The sequence below is a fragment of the Grus americana genome, chromosome 3 (assembly GCF_028858705.1).
Source record: "Grus americana isolate bGruAme1 chromosome 3, bGruAme1.mat, whole genome shotgun sequence".
Classification (NCBI taxonomy): domain Eukaryota; kingdom Metazoa; phylum Chordata; class Aves; order Gruiformes; family Gruidae; genus Grus; species Grus americana.
Genome location: NC_072854.1, coordinates 105,960,655 through 105,983,100, shown reverse-complemented (window position 1 = coordinate 105,983,100; position 22,446 = coordinate 105,960,655). Strand labels below are relative to the sequence as shown.

The 22,446-nt window shown below is 41.7% G+C and overlaps 1 protein-coding gene across 2 annotated transcripts in view; it reads left to right on the top strand.

Moving 5' to 3' along the window:
- Window positions 1–22,446, top strand: part of TP53BP2 (tumor protein p53 binding protein 2) — a 49,667-nt gene continuing 27,221 nt past the window's right edge. Inside the window, exons 1-2 of one of the 2 annotated variants that reach the window (XM_054819768.1) lie at window positions 1–310; window positions 20,273–20,420. In XM_054819768.1, the coding sequence (XP_054675743.1) occupies window positions 284–310; window positions 20,273–20,420 (175 nt within the window). In that variant the 5' untranslated portion in view covers window positions 1–283. Of the gene's footprint in view, window positions 311–13,488; window positions 13,625–20,272; window positions 20,421–22,446 lie in introns of those variants that run through there. The other variant, XM_054819769.1, reaches the window with a different exon arrangement.

Sequence of the window (22,446 nt, the reverse complement as noted above, 5' to 3'; positions counted from 1 at the left end):
AGCAGCGCCGGCCCCTCCCGGGGGTGGGCGGCGGGCGGGGCGCGGCGGCTCCTCCTCGCCGGGCCGGGGTTAGTTTCGGAGCGGAGCCGGGGGCGGCAGCAGCAGCAGCAGCGGGAGAGTAGTGCCCGGTGGGAACAAAGCGGAGGGCGAGCGACGAGGCTGAGTCGAGCCGAGCGCTTCCCGCAACAGGTCTCCCTGCGCGTCCCAGCGGCAGCGCAGGCCCTCCGCCTCCTGGGTCGCCGGTCTCCCGCTCCGAGCGGCGGGGCCGGCACCGGCCGCCCCCATGCGGTTCAGTTCCAAGATGATGCCGGTGAGTCCCGGGCGGGCAGGGCCGCGGGGGTGCGGAGCGGAGCAGTGCGGCGGGTGGCGCCCTGGGGCCGACCCCGGGGCGCGGAAAGTTGGAGCGGGGCAGCGGGAGGGAAAATGGATCCTGCGGACGTGGAGGGGGGCGGGAGGGCGACCCTCCTTCACTCTCTTCTCTCTCTTCCTCCTTCCCTCTGGTCTTCCCTCCCTCCGCCTAGCGTGGGCTCCGCAGCCGCGGTGCGGCCACGCAGGGGCTTCCCCTCCCCCTCCCGGCTTTTTTTTTTTTTTTCCCCTCAGCTTTTCCTTTTCTTCCTCATTCACACCGGGATCAACTTGTTAGACGGGCCCGCTGGAGCAGAGCCAGCGCAGGGGGAAGAGGGGGGCCACGGGGCCCCGGCAGCACCGCGGTGGGGCTGGGGGCAGCGGCGGAGGGGGACCCACAGCGCCCGGGAACTTCCCCCCGCTCGTGGGAGAGGGGAATATAAGGCTGCCCCGTTGGGGCCGCTCGCTCCGCTCCCCGCGGGGTAAACAGCAACCTCCTCTGAATCTTGCCTTTTTTTTTTTTTTTGTTAAATGAAGTTCTTAAAAGTTGACTTGAAGCGAGCCGTGTCTGCTGTTTCTGGGGGGTGGTGATTTTGTTTTCGAGTGCCGGGACTCCAAGAGGAAGATGGTGTCCATGTTGTTTACGGTTCCAAGTGATTAGGAGCTCTCGGGGGTAGGTATTCCCATCCCCGGCTGGGAGAGTTTCAGGAGTTGTTCCCGGCTGTGTGTGTTAAACCTGCCATGCTCTGGGAGGTGTCTCTGCTTTGACACTTTCAAAAGGGGATAGGGAGGACCACCTCCTATCAGAGTTTTAACATGAATTTTAAAATTACACCCGTTTTGTCAGCTGAAGTTGGATGAAAGCGTAGCACAGCAGCTTTGCTTAGTTTTCGGCACAAAATACATGAAGTTGGTGACATAAAATACTTAGTTTACTTAACAAGTGCGCCTGACTGAATACCTGGTTTTGCCAGCAGAGATGCCCTGTGAGATCCATAATCCGTTGCTCTGAGAGGCTGGAATATGTACAGAAAATGCCAGCAAGCTTAATACCTGCTTATTTCAAGTTGAGGGTGCTTTAAAATGTTCTCTCTGCCATCCTCCCCCAGGCGATATGGTCTGCCTTGCTGCGCTTGATACCGAGTGGCTTTGCACGCATAGGTAGTCCTTTCAACAGCACTCTCCTATTAAAAATGATTTCCAGTTTAATTCTTCCAGAAGCTGACTGAAGCAAGTGAGGTGAAACTGGGAATCCATGCTGGAAGGATATGGGTGTTTCAGGGATGCTTGCTTTGCTATCAGTGTGAGGTTCTTCCTCTCCTTGCAATTAGGAGGGAATAATGACTGATAATTTGATGTTGCAGAACACTAGAGAAGGCTGGGTGACTATTGCTGTAACTAATGAGAGAGGAACAGATAGAATATGAGCCCAACTACAGATAAAATAGCCAATGCGTTGTGCAACTGTGGTGTTGTCTACCTATAAAAAAAACTAAGAAAACCAAGCAGAAAATATAATAAGGTGTTAATTCAGCCCATGTCAAAACTGAGTTAAGTAAGCACCCTCATACAACAGTGAAATCTCCCAGAGATGCTGTTGTTGGCCAGTTCCTTGTCACTGAATTCAAATAGAGGGAAAAAAACAAACAAGCAGGAGCAGTCTTATCCCATCAGTGTTTGCAGGTGACAAGTTCCAGAGTGTGCATTGCCCTGGTGGCTCAGACTTTGCTTTGGCTGATGACTCAACTCATTAATGATTCTGATTTTTAATCCATAAATAAAGGGATGAATACAGCCTTTTCACATTTTGTTTACTATGAATAGTGAAAGATTTGCGAGAATTGAATGTGGCTAAAGGAATTAAAAATAGAAGTATTATCAGTATTAGAACTTCAGTTCACCTTTAAAAAAACAAAACAAACAACCCAAACCTGAGTTTTAGCATAATCTTCAGAGGGATGTCTGACAGTTGTATTAAACAGTGCAAAAGGGTGTTAAAGTGCTGTGGTCCCTTGGCTGTAGGGCAAATAAACAACCACTTGCAACTTTAAAAACATTTTGTAGTAAATGTACTCACATGAATCCTAAAGTGTGGAAAATGCAGTGCCAAAAGTAGTTCTTACTATTTATCTTTTTTGTAAGTATTTCTACAGATTTCCTTGTATCTTTCTTTTTTATTTTTTAGGTGTTTGGTTTTTTTGGCCTCTGAACTAATTCTCATTTCTCTTTATAAAGAGATTGAAAGTTTGGTGTGGGAAGAGGAGGAGGAGGAGGGAGGGGGACATCTGAGTGCCCTTTTTTTTTTTTTTTGCACTAATGAGGTGTTCATGGACTTGAGTATCTTCATCTGCTTTGTTTCAATGAGTAGTAGTAGGCTGGCCCTAAACCATCTGCAAAATGTTTTGTTTCTTGCTTAACGTTTCTTACATTGTCTCTTTGTCTTTCCCATCCTCCAAATAGAATTGTCTGTATAAGATTTTAAGTCTCTGCTCCAGAAGACCAGGGACTAAAAAACAGAGGAGGAGGGCTTGTGACCCCAAGTGGGGAATACAGCAAGCCTGAGCCCAGCCAGGAATTCACCTCTGAGTAGCTGCCAGTGAAAAGTCTAGAAACTGCTGTAGCAGCATAACTACTCGTGCTCTTGGAGACTACCCTGAAATGGGAATGTTTTCCTTGTGGTGATGACAGATAGGAGCTAAACTGCTGCTGTAACCATATGTCAGGACAATGTGATTAAAAGTCTGCATAAGGGTGTAATATGAAGTAATTTGTGTGTAGCTGTACTGATGATGGTAATAACAGGGTTAACACTGGCAAGCTGTGTGAAGTTGTCTCACCTTTCATCTGCGAAGGCTTGTGGGAGTGTGACTGGTACTGTTAAGTAGTGAAAAGGAGCTGGAAACACTTTCAAAAATAGCATATTTTTCTGCAGCATAATTGGTTTCTCTCCCTTATTTTACATTATTACCCTAAAGATGAGCATGTATTGAGCAATAATTTGCGTCATTATGCATACTGGATAAATGGCTTTTTGAAGATAGTAGGAAGTAGCACAGATTGAGCTACCCTTTGATGCCCAGTGAATTTTTTGGCTCAAAACCCCTTGATGACCGAGATAAGGGTCCATTTTGCAATTTGTCTTATGTACAGTAGTTATTGGGAGCCTCCTTGAAGTCAGGATGGATCCAGACATGCAGATAGATTGTTAGGGACTAACTTGGCAAACTGAAGAGTGCTTAAATTCCTTGATTAGCTTTGCTTCTATCATCAGAAATGGTGAAAATTTCTGAAACTGAAGTTTCCCGTTTAACTTGATTAGAAAAGAACACAAGGTTAACTACACTTTGTTTAAGTGTAATGCTGCAGCTTTGATACCATAAGGAGTTGTGCTTTCCTTCTAAAGTCTGTTGACTGCCTTGTTCCAAGTGGTCTTCTCCGAGCTGTTCTGTCCAGTGAGTACTAGACTTACAGTACATATTTTCATTGCAGAACAGTCTCTACTTTGTGGATGTGTGTATTTTTTAAATGTATTTTTAACTTTTTGAAAACCTTACAATTAAAGTTGTCTTGCTTGCTCCATTAGACAGTTAATTGGAATTGAGATGTGGATTCTGAATTACTGAAATAGCGTAGTAGTAGCCCATCTCAGGAAACACTTTTCTTGCTGCTTAACTAAAGAAATTTTAATAGAAATGAATCTCTTGCACTTTGTAAGAGCAGCTATGAGCTTATAACCAAACTGATCTTCACCCCACCCTGTAGAGTTTAACAACTTGCTACGATACTAATAAGTGATCTGTAGGATCTCAGCCCTATTCCCTGTAGTCTTTTACTTATTTAAGCTCCGATCTGGTTTATCAGTCATCAACACCGTTTTTCTTGTCTGCCTGCATGGATTTCAGTGCATGAACAGGACTTGAGACTGTGAGCTCTTTTGAGCGTATGCCTCGTATCTTCATCTGATTGAAGTATTTAGTATCTGTTTTCTGTTCTTTTAACTGAACTTACATTTAATGTTAGTCATTAAAATGTTTGAATAGAACATTTGTTTGAATTAAAACTTTTAAATGTGGCATTCAGTGTTTAAACTATTTTGTCTAGAATGCTGAATAAAGATAAGGTGACTATTTTGCTGAGCTTTCTTACTTCTAAACTTCTACCTCTTGCACTTCTCTTATAGACAGTGACCTGTTATTATGCACAATAGGAAATATTGCCTTGAGGATTCCGGAATACTCTTTTAAATCATTTTTTCTTCTCTTCTCTTTCATGTTGTTACAACAAGATCTCTTTTTTTTTCTGTCCCGTGAATAGTTCCAGGAATAGTTTTAAATGCATTTAATTTCTCAGATGACTTTGTTTAATACCTTAGTTTTCCTTTAATAACCTTAGTGTTATATTACACTGCAGCATGTTAAATATCTCTGTTTCTTTGTGTGGCTTTTATCAGAAATGGGGGAAGGGCAATATTACAAATTCATACCAGATCAAGCTGTAGAGGCCATGGGAATAGCTAATTATGCTGCTTCTGATCTGTTGAACAGTTCAGGGTGTGAGTGCCTCGTGGGGCTCTCGCATTTACTGTTTCAAGGGCTAGTATGCAGTGATGAAGTTTGGGGTGGACAGATAATTCGCAGGATTTCTTTCTTTTTTTTTTCCTTCCTAGTGTTGCCAGATGGGATCTCCACTTTAGTGAGCAGGTCTGCTTTGTGAGATTAATTTACATGCAAGTCAGTTGGACTTCAAAAGAGGCAGGTATAAAGGTTATTTCAGCAGAATAAACTAGCAGCATGGCAGTGGCAATGTACCTAGCATTCCTTTCAAGTTATTGATTAAGAAACTGTCTTGAAAATGCTCCATTTGTCCAGCCACTGTCCTTGTTAGTAGTCTGCCTCAGGGATTCTCCTTTCTCTCCCACTGTGCCTGTTATTGAGCTTGTTTAATTATGGGCAGAGTTGTGCCTTGCTGCTGTACGGCCTCTCTGAAGAGGGAGCTGGATAACCCTGAGGAGACTGACTCAAGCTACCTCCCATGGCTTGGTGGCACAGTTGGAGGAGGACTTCTTGCTTCCTTTTGCATGTGCCCACGGATAACAAAGGAGCCCCCAGATCCTCTTAATCCGTGGGCTTTCAACTTCCTGTGAAGTGTAAAAACTTATTTAATGCTGTGGAAACTAGAAGGTGCTCCTATTCACAAGGTAATGACTAGATAAAACTCTTCTCTTTGCTCTCAGTTTTATTATCTTTAGGCCTGGTTTCTCGTGGCTTAGTCACTTGTGAGTCAAGCAAAGTCTTTTTGATCTTCAGTTCTCAAACAGTTGGATGATACTGTGTATAAAGGTCACTAGAAAGAAATCTTGGACATCATGCGAAGTATACTTAATTATCTTAGTCACTGTTGCTTAACTGTTTTAGAAGTTTCAGGCTTTTCTGTGGAATGTGAAAGACCTGAAATGTTGTTTAAAATAGTGTTAGACAACTATTGCTGTAGTTTGGGATAAATGCTCGTGGAGAGGCAACTGTAAGTGAATGGGGGACAGACCAACAATCGTGGCACTGTCATGATGCTCGACATGTTAAAAGGCAGAAACCAGTCTTCCACTTGCTTTTGCTATTTGCTTTTTGTTAATCATTAATATTCTGGATCTTGCTGCTTGTGTTTAGAGTTAGTCATGTGTGTGTCCTCACCAGTTATTTCACCATAGCAATGGCATTACATGGATGTTGAGCCCAGTTTGTCTGAAGGATGAGCCCTTGGTTTTTGTTGCTGTGGTGTTAATAACAATTTTATTACTGAGATGTTAACATCATTTCTGTACCAGTTACTTCTATGCTACAGTGATGCTTCCAGGTCTTAATACGATATGATCCTTTTGATAGATAGCTGTGCGCAGTGCACTAGCTTTTATTGGCATCTATTTTAAAAAGGGAGGATTAGGGGAATGCTTCTGGGCTTTTTCTTGATTTTTTTTTTCTTCTTTTTTTAAATCTTACTCTTAGTCTTTGTTTCCTCCTTTTGCAAAGTGAGGCATATACACTTTAAAATCAAACATACTGCAGTTCTCCCTTGTTCTGCATGCTTCTCTTGATTATGAAATTGATTCAGGGAAACCTTTATCTGCAGTATACCTGGGTTATAGGTATAGTACCCAAACTCAGGTAGAAACACAGACACTTTCATATTGCTGACTTGAAAGCTTCTGACGTTATTTTGAGTTGTTCAACATCAAACATCTGGTCCGTAAAACACTAACTGCTATGGATCAGAGCGTTTAATAAAGGGAACGGAAGCTGCAGGGAGGTTAAGCAACTTGTTAAAGGTCATGTAGTGAGTTCAGCCTGGGATTTGGGAGACCGAGATTCACGTAGAGTCAAACCAACTGGTACGCTGTGGTGCAGCTGGAATACAAGTCGGTCATATCCAATGTAAATATTAAATGATCTTGCTTAAAGTAATTACATTGCCTGCACCCCTACTTCTGTAGGGTTAATCATGAATGGGGAGAGAACCTTGATGGTAGTTCATTCTGTTCTGCGCTTGAGAACAGTCAGCAAAAAAGGTGCTTGTTCATAAATCCATTACATGTGTGGAAAGGTAGTATTCCTTTTCACTGTTTAAGGAATGTCTTGGATATTAGCAGCAGCATGTGGGTTTTGGTTTTTTGTCAAATAATTTAAGAGATTTTCCTTGTTTTCTGATACTTGCATTTTGTGAGGCTTAACTGCTTAAGGAGCAATTTAAATCTAAGCTTAGATTACTAGTTTTCCTCTATTGCAATGGAGTGTTAAATCCCATTGTTTCTTTAAATTGAAAGCTAAGGGAGAGTCTCAAGAACTGTGTATTTTTCTTACCTTCAGCTTCTTTCTGTCCTTTAAAAGAGGAAAATCCATATTTTCTTAGATCTTCTTCAGTGGGTCTTTTAAAATGCTGCCATTTTTATCCCATTTGAGCTTTATGCTGCACCAAACCACCCATGTGCTCTGGTACTCCAGTGCAGCAGCAGCCTGTGGGTCTGTGAACATGTTGCAGCTTTGCAGTATGCAAATAAGGAGCTGGAAGATTACACGTAAGCACTGGTGTAGAGTGTCCTTCTTGCATTCTTAAGGTATGGCGTTTTGTCCTTCTGCAAGGTGACTGTCCCTTTCTTGGGTTTCAATAGCCATGAGCCTCTTCAGCAAGACACATGGGGATCTCATTCCCCTGTCAATTTTGCTGGACAAATGTGAAGTTGTGCAAATTGGCTGGGCTAGCAAATCACACAGAAATCTACAGGAAGGCTCTTAACTCCCTGTAGCTTGGGCTCTTTCTTATTCAGCTGTTTTCTGTCATACCTGTGCACAGTTAGAACTTGGTGGAAATTTCCTTGCTGCTTGAGGCTGGTGGCTTGTCTGATGGGCACTTTTTTTTTTTCCACCCTGCTCTCCATCCTGCATAAGTGTATGCTGCCCTGAATGCAGAACCTCACCCAGATCAGTATCTGGGCCACGCAGAGTAGTGATTGATGGCTCCTGCCCTGACTTCACCAGGAAAGTGAAACCCATTCTTGCTATCTTTGGGCATGCTAGGGCTGGGAAGACCCTCTAATGGATGGAATGCCCAGAATTTGTTAGAGGTTTTCTGATTCCAGCTGTAATAAGACTGTGTGTGTGTCTCTCAACATAATGAAGTGTTCAGGAAAAGCTGACATAGCAGGGAATGTGACTGATTTCTGGCTGCAAAAGAGGGAGGGAGGTGTTGCTGAGTAGTGAAAGGCAGGGTGTCTAGGGGCCAGGCAAAATATGCCAGACCTCCTTCGAGAATGCCACGAAGCTCTCTTGTGAAATACCAAAACTGACAAAGCAACTGCCATGGGTCGTGTACGAGCCATGTTTCTGAAGAGCATTGCCTACTTGTCATGCTGCCCCGTAGCCACTTTATCAGTGATAGCCACACTGTGCCTTCCAGCCTTTTGATACCAGATTTTACTACAAGTAAATATTTGTGTGGGGAAGCTATGGAAACGACACCACATGCTTCTTGCCTCTGCATCGTTATTCCTGTGCTGTTGTACATAGATCTTGCCCATGAGGCCTTTTTGCAGGGTGGTTTCCCAGTGTTGCACAAAACCATTGTTATTTAGAGTGCTTCTCTTGCAAATAGCGTTTAGTGAGGTTGGGCTAGAGAAAAAGTTTTCTACCTCCAGGGAAGCTGAATGAGTGGCCAAATAGTAACAGACCAAGGGGGACGATTTCTGGAGTTCTTGGGGCAAAAGAAGCCTGTTGAGGACCCCGACATAGTATAATTGTTGATTTGATTAAACTCTACTCTATTTAATTCATTTAAAATAGCTGTGACATCACCTCAGTGGCCACCATTTCATACAAGGCCATCCATAAAGAACGCTGTCATGACTTTGCTGGTGACAACATGCAGAGCCACCCAGCAAGCCTGCTGCCTCGCTCTGATGAACTGCTCTCCCTTCCTTCACTTCTCAGCTGGTGTGTCTGCGTAGAGCCTGGTATTGCCTAGAAAGAGCTCTGGGGAGTGAGCGGCACTTAAATAAAACCTGTCAGACAGTGATCAACTATACAATCTGCCACCCTTCTGCAGCTTCTGTTACAGCAGCTGAATGTTTCCTGATGGAAGTTAAAGCACGTAGAGCTCTGCGTTACAGAAGCAAAGGTTAGATCAAGCTGGGGTGCTTAGTGGGCTAATGGGCTGACTGGCCAGGCAAGATTTCTCCTTCTCAGTTCTGCTGCAGTGGGTAAGTTGTGCATATCCTATTATAATTTGATGGACTAGACTGTCTAACCATCCATTGTTTCTAGTGTTGAAATAGCCCCACTGGTCCCTTTTAACTTGCAAAATAACAAGAAGATCCATCTGTTTTGGTGCAAAAGCTCAATGTGTCTTCTGTGACAGTTGAACACATGCCACTGTAGCGTAATACTCTTCAGTATCTGCACAGTTACTAATGACTTCCTGCGTGTTTGCAGGCCAGAAGTGGTAGGACATAAACCCCTTCTTTATGGCTTTGAATAATAACGTTAACTGTTGTTGTCAGATAGTTATGATCACCAAGCATAGACATTTCATGCTGGTTGTCTTTGGCATTGCTGGTGGCTACGTCCGTTACCTGCGTTGCCATGCATGGGCTGCTCACTCTCAGTGCACTGGCAGTCATCAGGATTTGACAAGCGAAGATCATTCTTCAGGGTACACTTCCATTGCAACTGGAACGTGCTCCCACCCAGAACTGGTGGTGAATCAGAAAGGGCTACCCTTCTGCAAAGGTATGGTGTGACATTTCACCTAATTAATTTAATAGTAGGATGTTACCCAAATGGATGGTCTTGTTCCTTTGGTTTCCATCTCCACCCAAAGCCACATGTCTTTTGTACCTTCCCCTTCAATTTAGTAAGGAGTTGGGTGATGGTTGGGAGGAAATGCTACCTATGCTAAAGGCAAAAAGCAACGAAAGGGCTTATATGGTGGAAGTGATTTGCCGTGTGGCTGCATAATCGGACATAACGGGGAGGGATTTGAGAAGAGCATGGCTTGCCTCCATCAGCTCACTATTTAGGTCAGCTAAGCTGTAGCAGTCAGATGATACCTTACGCTTTCCTTACAGTCTCTCAAGACAGCGTGGAGGTTAATAGAGGGGAACTTCTCCACCATCTTTGGGTATTCTCACTCACTGTGAGGATTAAGTTGGACTAATGCAAACATATATTTGTCCCGGTGAGATTGAGAAGTTCATATAGCAGGAAGCCTCTGCTTCCTGGAGGCAAGTATATAGGAAGCCAGAACTGACCTTGAAAGCGGTAAAGCACACCGACTGCTATGTGGTCTGAAATTCCTGGTTTGGATTTGTTTCTTTTTTGCTTGTCCTGAAGGTAGATGGCTGAACAGAATGTTCTGGGATTGCAGCATAAAGAAGGCATAAATCTGCGGTGTGCTAAAATGCCCCTGAATTTCAAGTTGTAGTAATGCACTTTAGGATACCAGACTAGTCAGCCTGTATCACATAACAGCCTGAACAGTATACGCTGTGACTTCCCCACACTGGAATTACGCATGTAGTTAAACATGTGTCATTGTTTCACGTGCCAGAAATCGTATGCCCTCTGACCTACCTGTGCACGTCATGAGGGTTTTGGTTTGTCATAATCTGTTTCATAGAGGTAGGACACAGGTTTTGGCAGCTATTTTCCTGGAGGAGTGACTAACGTGATGTAAGGAGTAGTATTTTTAAGTGTTTGGCACTGAGCTCTATGAATTTGTTGTGATTGGAGTAAACCAGTGTTCTATGCTTCTTTTTTTCTGACTTGCTACATGATTTGGTTTGTGTTGCTATTTATTAAATCACAAAGCTTCTGCTCTTTTTTAAACTGTTTGAGACAGACATTAACTCACAAAAAAAAAAAAATCCTCCTTTCTACTTCAATACTTTGCCTCTCCTGTGGGTGTTCCCAGGAATGCAGCCCCCTGTTGCCAGTAAATAGAAGGTAATAAATTTGCTTGATGTGTGGGTCAGGCACTTGTTGCATGATAAAAGTGGATTCGACTTCCATGTTCCGGTGGGCTGAGGTTGAGTGCTTCCTGATGTGTATGTTGATCATCTTTTTATTGATGAGATTACTATGCGTTGGCTGGAAAAGCAGAAAATGAGTATTTTTAAACCCAGTAAAGAGTTGGTGTCTTAGGCAGTGGGTGGTGTAGGTGCCAGTTTACTGCAATAGCCTATTTTGATTAGGTGTAGGTTGTGTTAAATATACTTTCATTCCTGATGTGGGTGTAACTTTGCTTTTCTTCACGAAGGGTCCTGGCTTGTACAAAATCTTTTTGAATACCAGGAAAAATATTAGTCTTTCTTTTAATTGTAAGAATATACATGCATATAAAAGGACTATTTTGAGAGGTGTCATTCTCAAGTGGCCTGACAGACAGCACTTAGTATGGCTTTCTGTTGGCCTTTAGCTGTCGAGGAGGCTAACAGAACAGTAACGCTTATATTCCCAATGGGGGGTGGGGGTGGGTGCAAAGCTCTAGAGCAGCAAGAACAGCTTAGTTTCTTTTTTACTTTCCTTTATTTAGTTGTTGGTTGTTTGTTGTTTTTTTAGTACAAAGACTGCCTCTGGGTTTGACGCAAGTACAGAAAATTGAGATGATTCAGGCTTAAGTTTGAGTTCATAACCCCACTCATTATGCTTGGATGTTGCTTTGGCTTTAGGCTCTTGTTAGGTGCAATGTGTGTTGCACATACTGAAGAATAGGAGGAGGAGCCAACTGTAAATGAGTTACTGTTCTCCTTTTCCAGAGCCATAGTACCTATTGTAAGAACCATCTGGTATCTTTTTTTCATCTCCCTGAAAATAACATTAGTTGCTTTCTTCTTGTGTACCAAGTGTTTATAACTTAGTGCTGAATGAAGAAGATGGGGCAGAGTCTGCCTGAAGGGGCAAGCCTCTGAAGACCCAGTTCTCTTTTGCTGAGTCCAGGAGGAGCAAGCTCCAAGTAGGACACCAACAATACAAGTCCAAACACCATGTTTAGGCTTTCTGCCAGTCAGCTTGCAGTGGGTTTTGGTGAAGTGTCCAACAGTGCAAAAGTGATGGCTCTAAGGAGCCACGAGGAAGGACTTGGGGAGAAAGGGGAAGAATATTTGGTGGGGGGGAAATGCATGGAGGAGACAAACTTCACAGGTGGATACGGGAAGAGATCTGTGAACATGCTGCTGTGTGGTGCAATATGAAGAATCTGTTCAGGATTTGTTTACCCTGAATTCTTGTAGTTGTTTAACTAAATTGGTGCAAATGCAAGTGTGGATTCAGGTCTGAGCAGAATGAGCTGTACATGATGTGTTGGCAAATGTGGGTGCTCAGTAAAAAGCTGTGGTTTCCTACATGTGTTACCGAAGCCAATTCAGTTTATATATCTTAAAAAACCAAACTGACTGGCCTGTATCTTTCAGAATATTTTCTTCTGCTTAATGCTGATGTTGCAATAGATACCCACAGTGCAAAAGTTTGAGTGGCTTTAAAAGCCACACTTGACTTGAGATATTCTTGCCTTCGGTGATAGGTGGTAGCTCAAGCAAGGCATGTGTTGCTCCTGTGCTTAACGTTCATCCAACATAGTGAGCTTTGTTTGCGTAGACCTTTCTGATGTCTGGCTTATGGGAGGACTTTTGCTATCTTCCTGTGTATGAGAATGACTGAAGAAAAAAGTCAGGTTGGAAAATGTAACTTGGGTTCAAAGTAAAAATCTTTGTTTGGAAAGATCTCTTCTTAATGTCCTTGTGGGCAATGCCCTACTGAAAATAGGGAGGACGTAGATTAGGAATGCTGTATTTACCAGTCCTGAGCTATGCCTGGCAGTTTTCACAAAGCCAAAAAGGCTAAACTAAGATGAGCGTTACTTTCTCTAAGGTTTGGGAGGAAGATTGTAATTGCTTCTTCCTCATTTGTAAGTCTGAACTGAAGCACCAAGTTCTGTCTTTGAGGTTGCAGTCCATGAAATAGGAGGGTTGTGAACCTACAGCCATTAACTTCAGATGGTACCAATGTTTGGCCAGAACTTGGACTGTTTTCCTTGCAGCTCTTTGGAATCCCCTAATGATGATTCAAATGCATGCCTGATGGTAAGATGTAATGTGGCGTTTATGCTATAGCCTTTGCCCAGTTTAAGTAGTGTATGCTAAAAGCAGATGGCTTTCATTCTGTTCTCCCTACATTAAGGATAAGAGGGAGAAAAAAAAGGAAAGGGAGGGGAAAGCTTCCTCTTTGCTTTTTCCAGCTCTTTTTCCCCATCACCAAAAAAGTGCACGTAGACGTACGCTGTATTATAAGAAGTCCTGGGAAAAATTGACATTTTAATCAAAGATAAAATACAAATACATAATAAACTTATCTTTAAAACAATCTATACAAACAGAAACCACCATGCCTTTGAGAGTAAAGGCTGAGTCTTGTTTTCTCCTGTGATACAATTGAAAGGGAAAAGGGCCGTGCTTTGGATGGACTGAGAATAATCTGAACAATCCCATGGTGCTTCCTACTGCACTCCACCTACCTTGCATCATAACTTCCTTTCTCATATTTATGGCCAAAAGCCAGTACAATATAAACGGAGTAGTGTGTGTGGTGGGTGAGACAGCAAGAACCGAACTCTGTGCATTTGGGTGTGGCTATAAGCAAATATTAAACTTTACTCTGCATTTCTGTTGAACCTAGCTTTATGCAACAGCTGAATATGAAAAGGATTGGGGATAGCAATCATCCTGTGTGCCTGTCTTCTAGTAAGTCTATTATAATCTCTTGCTTACCTTAATCTCTTGCTTACCTTAATCTCTTGCTTACCTTAATCTTCAGGTACAATAAGTGAGCGTGTTGCCTACTGAAGGACTATTTTAGTGTTCTGAGAAACTTGATGCAAAAGAATTGCTGAATTTATTATTGAGATTTACTTTGTATTAAATGGAGAACTGTAACTATGCACCAGCTCAGAATGCTGCTTATCAGAACAGGGAAATGTGCTGTTGTGCAGGCTGTCTTCTGCTGTTTAGAAAGTTGTATCAAGTCAGCAAAAATATCTATTTCAGCAGCTGATTTTTTTGCAGCTGTCTGGGAAGGTGCAGCATCAGTGTTCTCACTAGGTAAGATGCAAGGTTGCCATTTAAAACTCTTTGGAGGGATTTTATATTTATCAGGAAAGACTCACTTGTGGTTAAAACTGGGTATCAGGTCTGTGGGTGAAAGCAGTTATTTCTCATTTCTGTCATCTGTACTTGAAATTTGATAGTTAATCTATTAATTCTAAAAATTTTATGTTGCTAATTTTTCAGCTAACTAAAATTAATTTCTAAAAATACATTTTAGTTCAGGTTCTAAATTCTATTGTTGTAATTATTTTCCATCCCACTCAGTGTTTTAAAAAAAAAAAAAGCTATTTCACATACTTATGAAATATATTTTCTGTATTGATGTATATGCTGCTGTGTAACCACACTGTAGAAAAGTCATTGAAGGGCGTGCTGTGAGGTCCTTTTTGGAGGCTTGTTTATCCAGCACATCAGGTGTATATGCTCCCCGTGTTGTAGGGAGATATATTGCCTGTATTAAAATATTTGCAGTGTAATATGATAGGTATAACTTGGATAACGAGAGAGAGAATATTACTGCAAAGCATTGCATTGTTAACCTTAAGAGCAACTTTTAATGCCTCCTTAAAAAGGAGAGCTAAGAAAATTTGTTACGCAAGCTAGACCATTACTTAGCTGAGTTATGGAAATAACAAAATCCCCCAACACTAATATTGTGTGGTTCAAGGTTTCGGTCTAACATGAGGAGAATATGGAATGTGTTAGAGAATTATATTATTAGCTCTAATGCAAGGTAATGAAATGAATCACGATTACCAGAGGCAGTATGCTTGTTTGGCTACCAAATAATGTTCTTGTCTCTGTCATTGCCTTGTTTTAAGCCTCAGTTTCCCTGCCTGTAAAGTAGGAAACTGCTTGCTTGTGTCACGACTTCCTGGTCATAAGATGCTTTGAAGATGAAAAACACTATGTGAATAGATGCCACAATTTGTAGTGTATATTACACACTGCGCAGGAAGACTGCATAAAGTAGGAATTGGGTAAAGAGTGAAAACCAGGGTTAAGTTAGGGTTGGGGCTTTTTTTTTAATAAATTCTCTACTTCATTATAATACTTTATAAGGGACTGAGTTTTGCCCTGGAGGCTTGTTATCTGCTGTTGAAATTTTATGATTTGAATTAGGTATTTCACTAGAAACTGTTGGGGGGAAAAAAAGGTGTGTTCATCCTTTAAACTGAGGTAGTTTCAGGAATTATTGAGGTCCTTGTATTTTAATTTGCATCATGTACAATAATGGAATTTTCCCCATAATAATTGAATATTATTAGTATATTAATTAGAAAATGTCCAATTTATCAGCTTTTTAATACTTAAGATGTGTGATATCACTTTTATAATAAGTAAGGAGTAAGAGAAGTCTGATACTTACAGAAACAGCATCAAAGCTGAAAAGTAAACTGCATTTCTATTTCTCCCCCTTTTTAATCAATAATTGAGGTCTTCTGATCTCAGGAGAAGATTGATATGAGGTCTTTGATATGAAATGATGAATGGATGTAAATTGTAAGGCACGTGTTTCCCTAGGTTTGTATTCCAAACAGGTTTGGAAGCTGGGTTTTATTTATTTATTTTAATACGACAAAACAAGAGCCAAAATGTAGTGTGGTCATAGCCTAGCACTTCTGTAGAGCTAGCCATTCTTAAATATTTTACTTTCAATTGAAAACTTATTTGCAGATGTTGAGACCTGTTATGTCGTATTTAATATCAGTGCAATTATATGAAATGATCCTGTTGATGAGCTTAACAACAAATGGGTCAGATTTGTGGGCAGATGTAAGGCTATTTGGGATTGACGTGCAGAAGAGAGTTGGAGGATTATCAAGTGGGGTGTGACTTGCTTTAATTGATGCCCTCTTCTGTCCTGTTTGGTTGCTTTTCTTGCTCCATTGTCTTCCTGTTCCTGGGCGTGTTACAGGCCAGACTTAGTGGCTGTAGTTGGAGGTGATGCATAAATAACATGGGTTGGAACAAAATGATATATTTCATGCTGAGAGGACTCGAAGTTGTAATTCATACCAATTTGGATTTTCTTAGATTTGTGTCTTAAGCTTTTTTTGAGACATAAAGTCCTCCCTTATGTTTGGTACTCTACTTTGCTGTTCAGTTGTTTGTAAGTCATATGTAGCAATCATTCCTTGCAAAAACTATCTCTTGCTGTAGCTTGTGTCCTTGGTCATCCCTTGGATGCCCTTGGTGCATCTGATCGAACTGTCTCATTTGGTGGTTCCATAACTGCAAACTTTTATTTTCTAAGATGTAGCAGAGTCAGCTGAAATCTGTGATGTGATTTTTAAAAGGAACTGCTTCAGTAGGTACACGACACATCCCTGGTTTCTTGCAAGTGTGTCACAGTACTGGAATGCTTTTACATTTTAAAGCTTTTCAGTACCTAAAACAGTGAGCGTGTCTTGGGAGTGGGATGGGGAATGAGGGGGTAATCTTTAGTTTAGAACTTAGGTGACTCCTGTTTAAAAGTGCTCAGCCTGTATACTGGGCATTCCTAAATCTTTAAAAGTTTGAGAGGAAAAAAATGATCCAAGGCTATATGGAATTGTCAGATATTTCAGTATTTGCCTAGATGCAATCTTTAAAAGTAATGCAAGGTCTGACACAGATTTGTCTTTCTCCTTTTTTTATCAAGTCTTTCATTTATGCCTAGTTCAAAACTGAATTTTTTTGCATGTTTTTTCTTCCTTCTGTCTGAATTCCTAGGTGCCTATATATATAACTGTCTTAATATCTTTGGTTTCAGGGAGGAGCAAAAGACCACATTACGCTCTAGCTTGGTGTAATCTACAGATTTCAAACTTATGAACAAGGTGTCATGAGAGTCGTCTTGTTTCCTCTGTTTTTTGCTGCTTTACAGCATTCAAACAGCAATATAAACTAGCTGGTAGGGTGGTTAGTAAATGTTGCATTTAACCGTTCTCAGGGGAAGGATAATTTCTTGGGATCCCAGTGCGAGGCAGTGCAAGCCACAGCAGCCACCAAGGGTTACGAGCAGCGCCGAGAAGCCATGGCAGGCTTTTGGTTTGCGCCAGCTTTACATTTTCCAGCGTTCTCTGGGGAGAGACACTTCTGTGATGGATACTCTGCTCAGTGCTTGCCCTAGGTTCGGCCATGGCCAGGCAGGAGCAGGCTACTCCAGGAGACCCCACAGATATGCAGGCAGTGGAGCAGATGGGGCTAGCTCTTTGCCTCTCCCCTGCAAGGTGATAAATGTGACGGCCATTTGGATGGGAGAGGAGGGACACAACTACTTAGAGGACTTCTGAATCATCTCAGTGTTATCCCTGGAGCTGAAGGGAAATGGCATGAGGTAACTGTGAAGGTCACATCAATTTTGTAGTGTTTTAGTTGCTTTAGACTCTTTAAGACTTTGAGGTATGTTTTTAGGGAATTTGCACAGTTTGGTTGCTTTCTTTTTTCCCCTGGTTCCTAGAATGTGCGGGATAGAGGTAATGCAGGCACTACTAGGTCTCAGAAATGGCCCCCACACACCAAGTTTGAGTGCTCTTGGCTTAATGTATTAGTAATTATCCTGAGCATTGTGGATAGAAATGGCAACTCGTGATCCTTCCTGCGTAGTTGTCTGTATTGGTAAATCCTGAAGATTAACAACTGGATATAAACAGGCACACTGAAGAGTGAACAGCCCTGCTAGGGTCAAATTAGGTCTGCTTTTGTGTATAATGCTGTGGTTTTTATAATTTTCTCTTAATTCCCATCTGTGATCTCATCTTTTAAAACTAACAAATGTTACTGCAGATACACAGCCTGTGCAAATTAGTGTTGTTCTGAATAGAGTTGTACAGCATTAAACATTAAGTGTTGATGTGTTTTACATACCTATATAACACTGCTGTAAAGCTATTTGGGAGCCTCTTTTTTATTTTATATTTTTCTGCCCCAATTTTTGTGACTAAGTGGTATTCTTACCTGGTTGCACGTGGCATCCCTTACTGTCAGCCTCCTCTAGAAACACTACATCTAAACGATAGCGTGTTCAATGAGAAAGATTAAAGCTGACTATCAGAGTTCCTGCTTGGAAAGCTTTGCCTCTTAATTTAGGTCAGTACTTCAGTGCGCTATGCTGTAAACAAGCACAATGGTTGCGCCCTGTGGTCTTCACCATATGAACGTATGTGGTAAGCTGATCCTACCTGACTGCCTGCCATGCACCTAGAGCCCACACAAAGCATACCAGAGAGGGAACAGCCTTAAAACAAATTCCCTGCTGCCTGTGGACGAGCAGCTGTGACCCCAGCTGGCAGGCGGGATGCTCCCCTCCAAGAGCGGAACTGTGGAGTGAGCAGCAGCCCTGATCCAAGCTAAAATCCTCAAGCACCGCATATCCCACTCCATCTGCCTGCCTGCCCTCCACGGGATTCACTGGCTTCTGTCGGTCAGTAACCGGAATTTTGTTGCCACCTTTGTATTTCCCACATTCTCTCTCCTAATTCCTCTCCTTACAAGCTCCAAGTGTTTGTCAAATTATGGGAAAAAAGAAAAAAAACAAGGAAATGTTTGGGGGATCTGAACGTTTTCCTGAGGATTACAGGCAGTTTGGAGCCCTTTCAGTAGAATTTTTCCACTCTGTGAAGATCTGTAGAAGGTCTTTGGTTTTGCCAAGCTCCTCAAGACCAAAATTTCTGATAATTTCCCGGAGATCAGAAACTCTGCGTGCTCTTGGTGCTAAATCTGGTGCAGTCCCAGTGCCCAAAATACTATTTGCAAGTGTTTATACTGGCACAAGTAGGAAAAATTATTATACTTTGTATAACAAGACGTGCAGAGGGTGGAGTGTTTTTGTAGAAGTTTTTTAAAAGAATAAAGGCAGCTTCTCTCATAGGGGTGGAGGGGATCTTGGCACTCGAAAGAGCCCTGGAAAGGCTTTGGAGACATGGAGTACATGTGTGTGCACGGTTGTATTCTGGGAGAATCCCCAAACAGGGGGTTACTAAAACTGTGAGGAAGATGGGGCGAAATTTCACTTTGTGGTGGCATCAAAAGTACTCATTCCAGAGTATTCACCCCAAATCACAGAAATAACGTGTGTGGTAATGTTTGGGTGGGGTTTTTTGTTGTTGTTTTGTTTTCTTTACATTTAGAAGGATATTTATAACTCTTTCTTGCCTTGTTTGATTTGGACTATGGTTGGTTTGGGGTTTTTTTTGACCTTTGAACTGTTGTTCTAAGGATGTATATCCCTTTTACACTCTAAAAATGAGGACAGGCAAGGATTTGTGTCTTTCCCTGCAAAAACAGCTTTCCCAGCTCTATGAAAGAGACTGAACTGTGTAGCCTATTGATAAGGTTTCTATTGCTTGAAATGCTTAGTGGACTAATTGCTTTCTGGAGACATTTGACGGATTTTTATGTTGCTGGAAGTCGTGCAACTAGCAGCCAGTTGATACTGAAGTTGAGAATAGGTCTCAGAAGAGAATTGACATTAACTTTTAGCTAGCAGCTAAACTTTGATAGCAGTTTAATATTAATAGCATACAGCAAGGTGGTGGTCAGAGGCAGAAATCATCGATATTTTCTATCAAATAAGGCCACTAATTTTTAAAACGCTCATTTTCTAGTTGTGGCAGGAAAGACATGAGCAAGAATAACTTCTAGCTGTGTGGTGTGTTTATACAGAATAATAAGCAAAGATCAAGCATCCTTCTACAGCTGTGAAGAGGAAGCCAAGTAAAATATCCTTGCTTTCCTGTGAACGGCATTTGGGGGGGAACCTTACATTCAGGCAGGGACTAAGGGTTTAGCAAGTTGATTTGTGTTTCCAGGAAACCTTCTGATGAAACATTATGGGAACACAAATTATGTTTCCGCTTCACTGCCGATGTAGTAAGCTCTGGTCTTATTTTTAACAGATGTAATTGCCATTGTTTTTCACAATAAAAAAATATTTGTGAACTCCAGATGACTGTTTCTCCTGTTGCGTCAAATGGGTGCAGTATATACGTATTGTAAGGTGGGAGGAGTTCTGACACATCACCTTGAGAGAGAAGGACGGAGCAGTAGGTCCAGATTTTTAAACTAAACAATCCTCCAGCGATGTAATTTGGTTGAGCAGAGAATTACTTCTGTAGTGTCTCACTTGCTTGTATCTTAAAGAAAAATTGGTTTTGTTTTGAAATTCGGTATGCACAGTAGTTTAACGAATGATACTATTATGTTGAAAATAATGCATTTAGTGAGAGGGTTGTGACTCTGATGTGCAGTCTGACTTTGTATTATAAAGTAATCATGTGCTGTTGCCTTTGTCTTTTCCAGATGTTTCTGACAGTGTACCTCAGTAACAATGAGCAGCACTTCACTGAGGTGCCGGTCACCCCTGAAACAACCTGCAGAGATGTGGTGGAGCTGTGCAAGGAGCCTGGTGAGAGTGAGTGCCACCTGGCTGAAGTGTGGTGTGGCTCAGGTAGGTTAGGCTTGCACTTTGTGAATTACTGGGCATTTGCTGCCTCTGAAAAGGTAGCATGCAGACCTGACAGATGTGGTCCTGTCCCAGAGGATTTCTGCCATACAGTTTTGTTAATCTCTTGATCAGACCTGCTGTATGATAACGCATATACAGGAAGATGCTCACGTGCAAAAGTGAGTTAAAAGTAAAAGAAGGGAACTCAAACGTGCGGAGGTTCTGGTGTGTATGCAGCCATTTTCTTACTCAAACAAGTCTCTGAAGGGTGTGAGGGAGTTGTTTGCTCTTCCTTCTTCTCCCCGCAGTGGGATCCCAGTGGCTTGTGTGGGTTTTTTTGTGAAGTAGTAAGTATCCGTAGTTCTGTGACCCAGTCAGAATAATTTCTTCAGCTCCATAGCCATTTTCACTTGCAGTGGCAAAGGGAAACTTACTTTTTCTCATGACATCTTCATTGTTCCCGATTGTGTTAATTGAGTTTGGAAGGGAAGGAGTGTTACCAGAAGTAGTAGTTGTTACCTGATGTCAAGTGCTCTAAAGAAGGTGTGTGGTGGGTGGGAGGGAGGATGTAGAAACTGCTTTTGACTGGCCTCGGTCCTCTTAAGCCTGTGGAAGATGGTTTTATGTATGTGATCGGTTGTGGCTTTTTTTCTTCTATGTTCTTGCTGATTTTTGTCTTGGAAGTTCAAATCTCCCTAGCTTGCGGTGCTCCACTGGAACTGGAGAACATGTCAACAAACAAATCAAAAGCTAAAGCATGGTTAACTTTTCATGGCTTAAATGGGAAAGGACTCTTGACTATCTCTTGTCTCCATAATACTCATTAGATATTGGTAGCCATCCAGAGACGTAGAATACATGAATCATGGACAGGATTTTCAGTCATGAAAAATAATGATATTTATCCAACTTTTTTGACATGCTTCAATAAAATTATAAAAGAATCAGATGATAAGGATTTATGTTCCTATCTTCCTCTACTGTTGGCTCAGGCTCACACCTGATCAAAGAAATCTTTGGCGAGCTGCATGTTTGTTTAATAGCATGAAATACCTGAGTTGTCTCTTGATTTTTAGCCACTTCTGACAGGGATGTAATATTCCTGGTATTTCTAAGCTTAAAAAATGCAATAGGGTTTTTTTTTTTTCTTCTTAGAAAAGAAAGCATCTTTTCTTTATAAATAATAGTAAAATAAAATCACCGATCCAGCATGAAAAGAGATCTTTTAGGAAAATGTTTTTATCCTTGTTCAACTCTGTCTAAAGCAACACAATACCAAAATCTGCAGTAAAATAAAGGTTTAGGTAAAACCACTGAATTCATAGTTAGCCTTAGCCCCATGCCATGTTAAAGAGCACAGGTTGTGATTGTGAGGGACAGGGTTCTCGTGTCGTTACCACAGTTGGAGCCCTGCTAGAGTGGGCAGCTCCTCTCCTTGTGTTTCTTGAACCTGGATTCTTGATTGACTTTTGAGATGTTGATGTAGAGTATGCTGGAAAGGGCAGTGAGATTGTCCTGCAGTCAAGGGAGAGCACCTATACTGAGAGGCAAGTGAAGTCCGCCAGTACTTCATGTCCAAATAGTTTTGTTAGGCTGAAAAGTGAACTTCTGGGTGAATGGGACCATATAATGCATGGAGGTTTATTTGTAAAATCAAGTTGTTAGCCTCTCTGCTACTCAAGGAGATGTAAACAAATAATCTGGATACAGAAACATAAAGCAAAGCAGAGAATTTTTTCTGAGATTAGTCTTTGCAAAGACGACATGAGATACTGCAAGAACAGGTATCTAAATGTTACTTGCACAGCTATTGTCATAAGACAAAAAAAAAGTATCATCCATTTATACAGTGAAAAACCTTGACAATTGTTTTATAAACCAAATTATTCTTGTTCCTTTCACTGATCCTGTCATATTTACTAATTATTCACTTCTGTATACAAACACTGGGATGTGTGTGTGTGTAAAACTGTATACAGTTTCAAATTGTACTTGGGTAACAACAAATGCCGTGGTCTCAAATCATGTA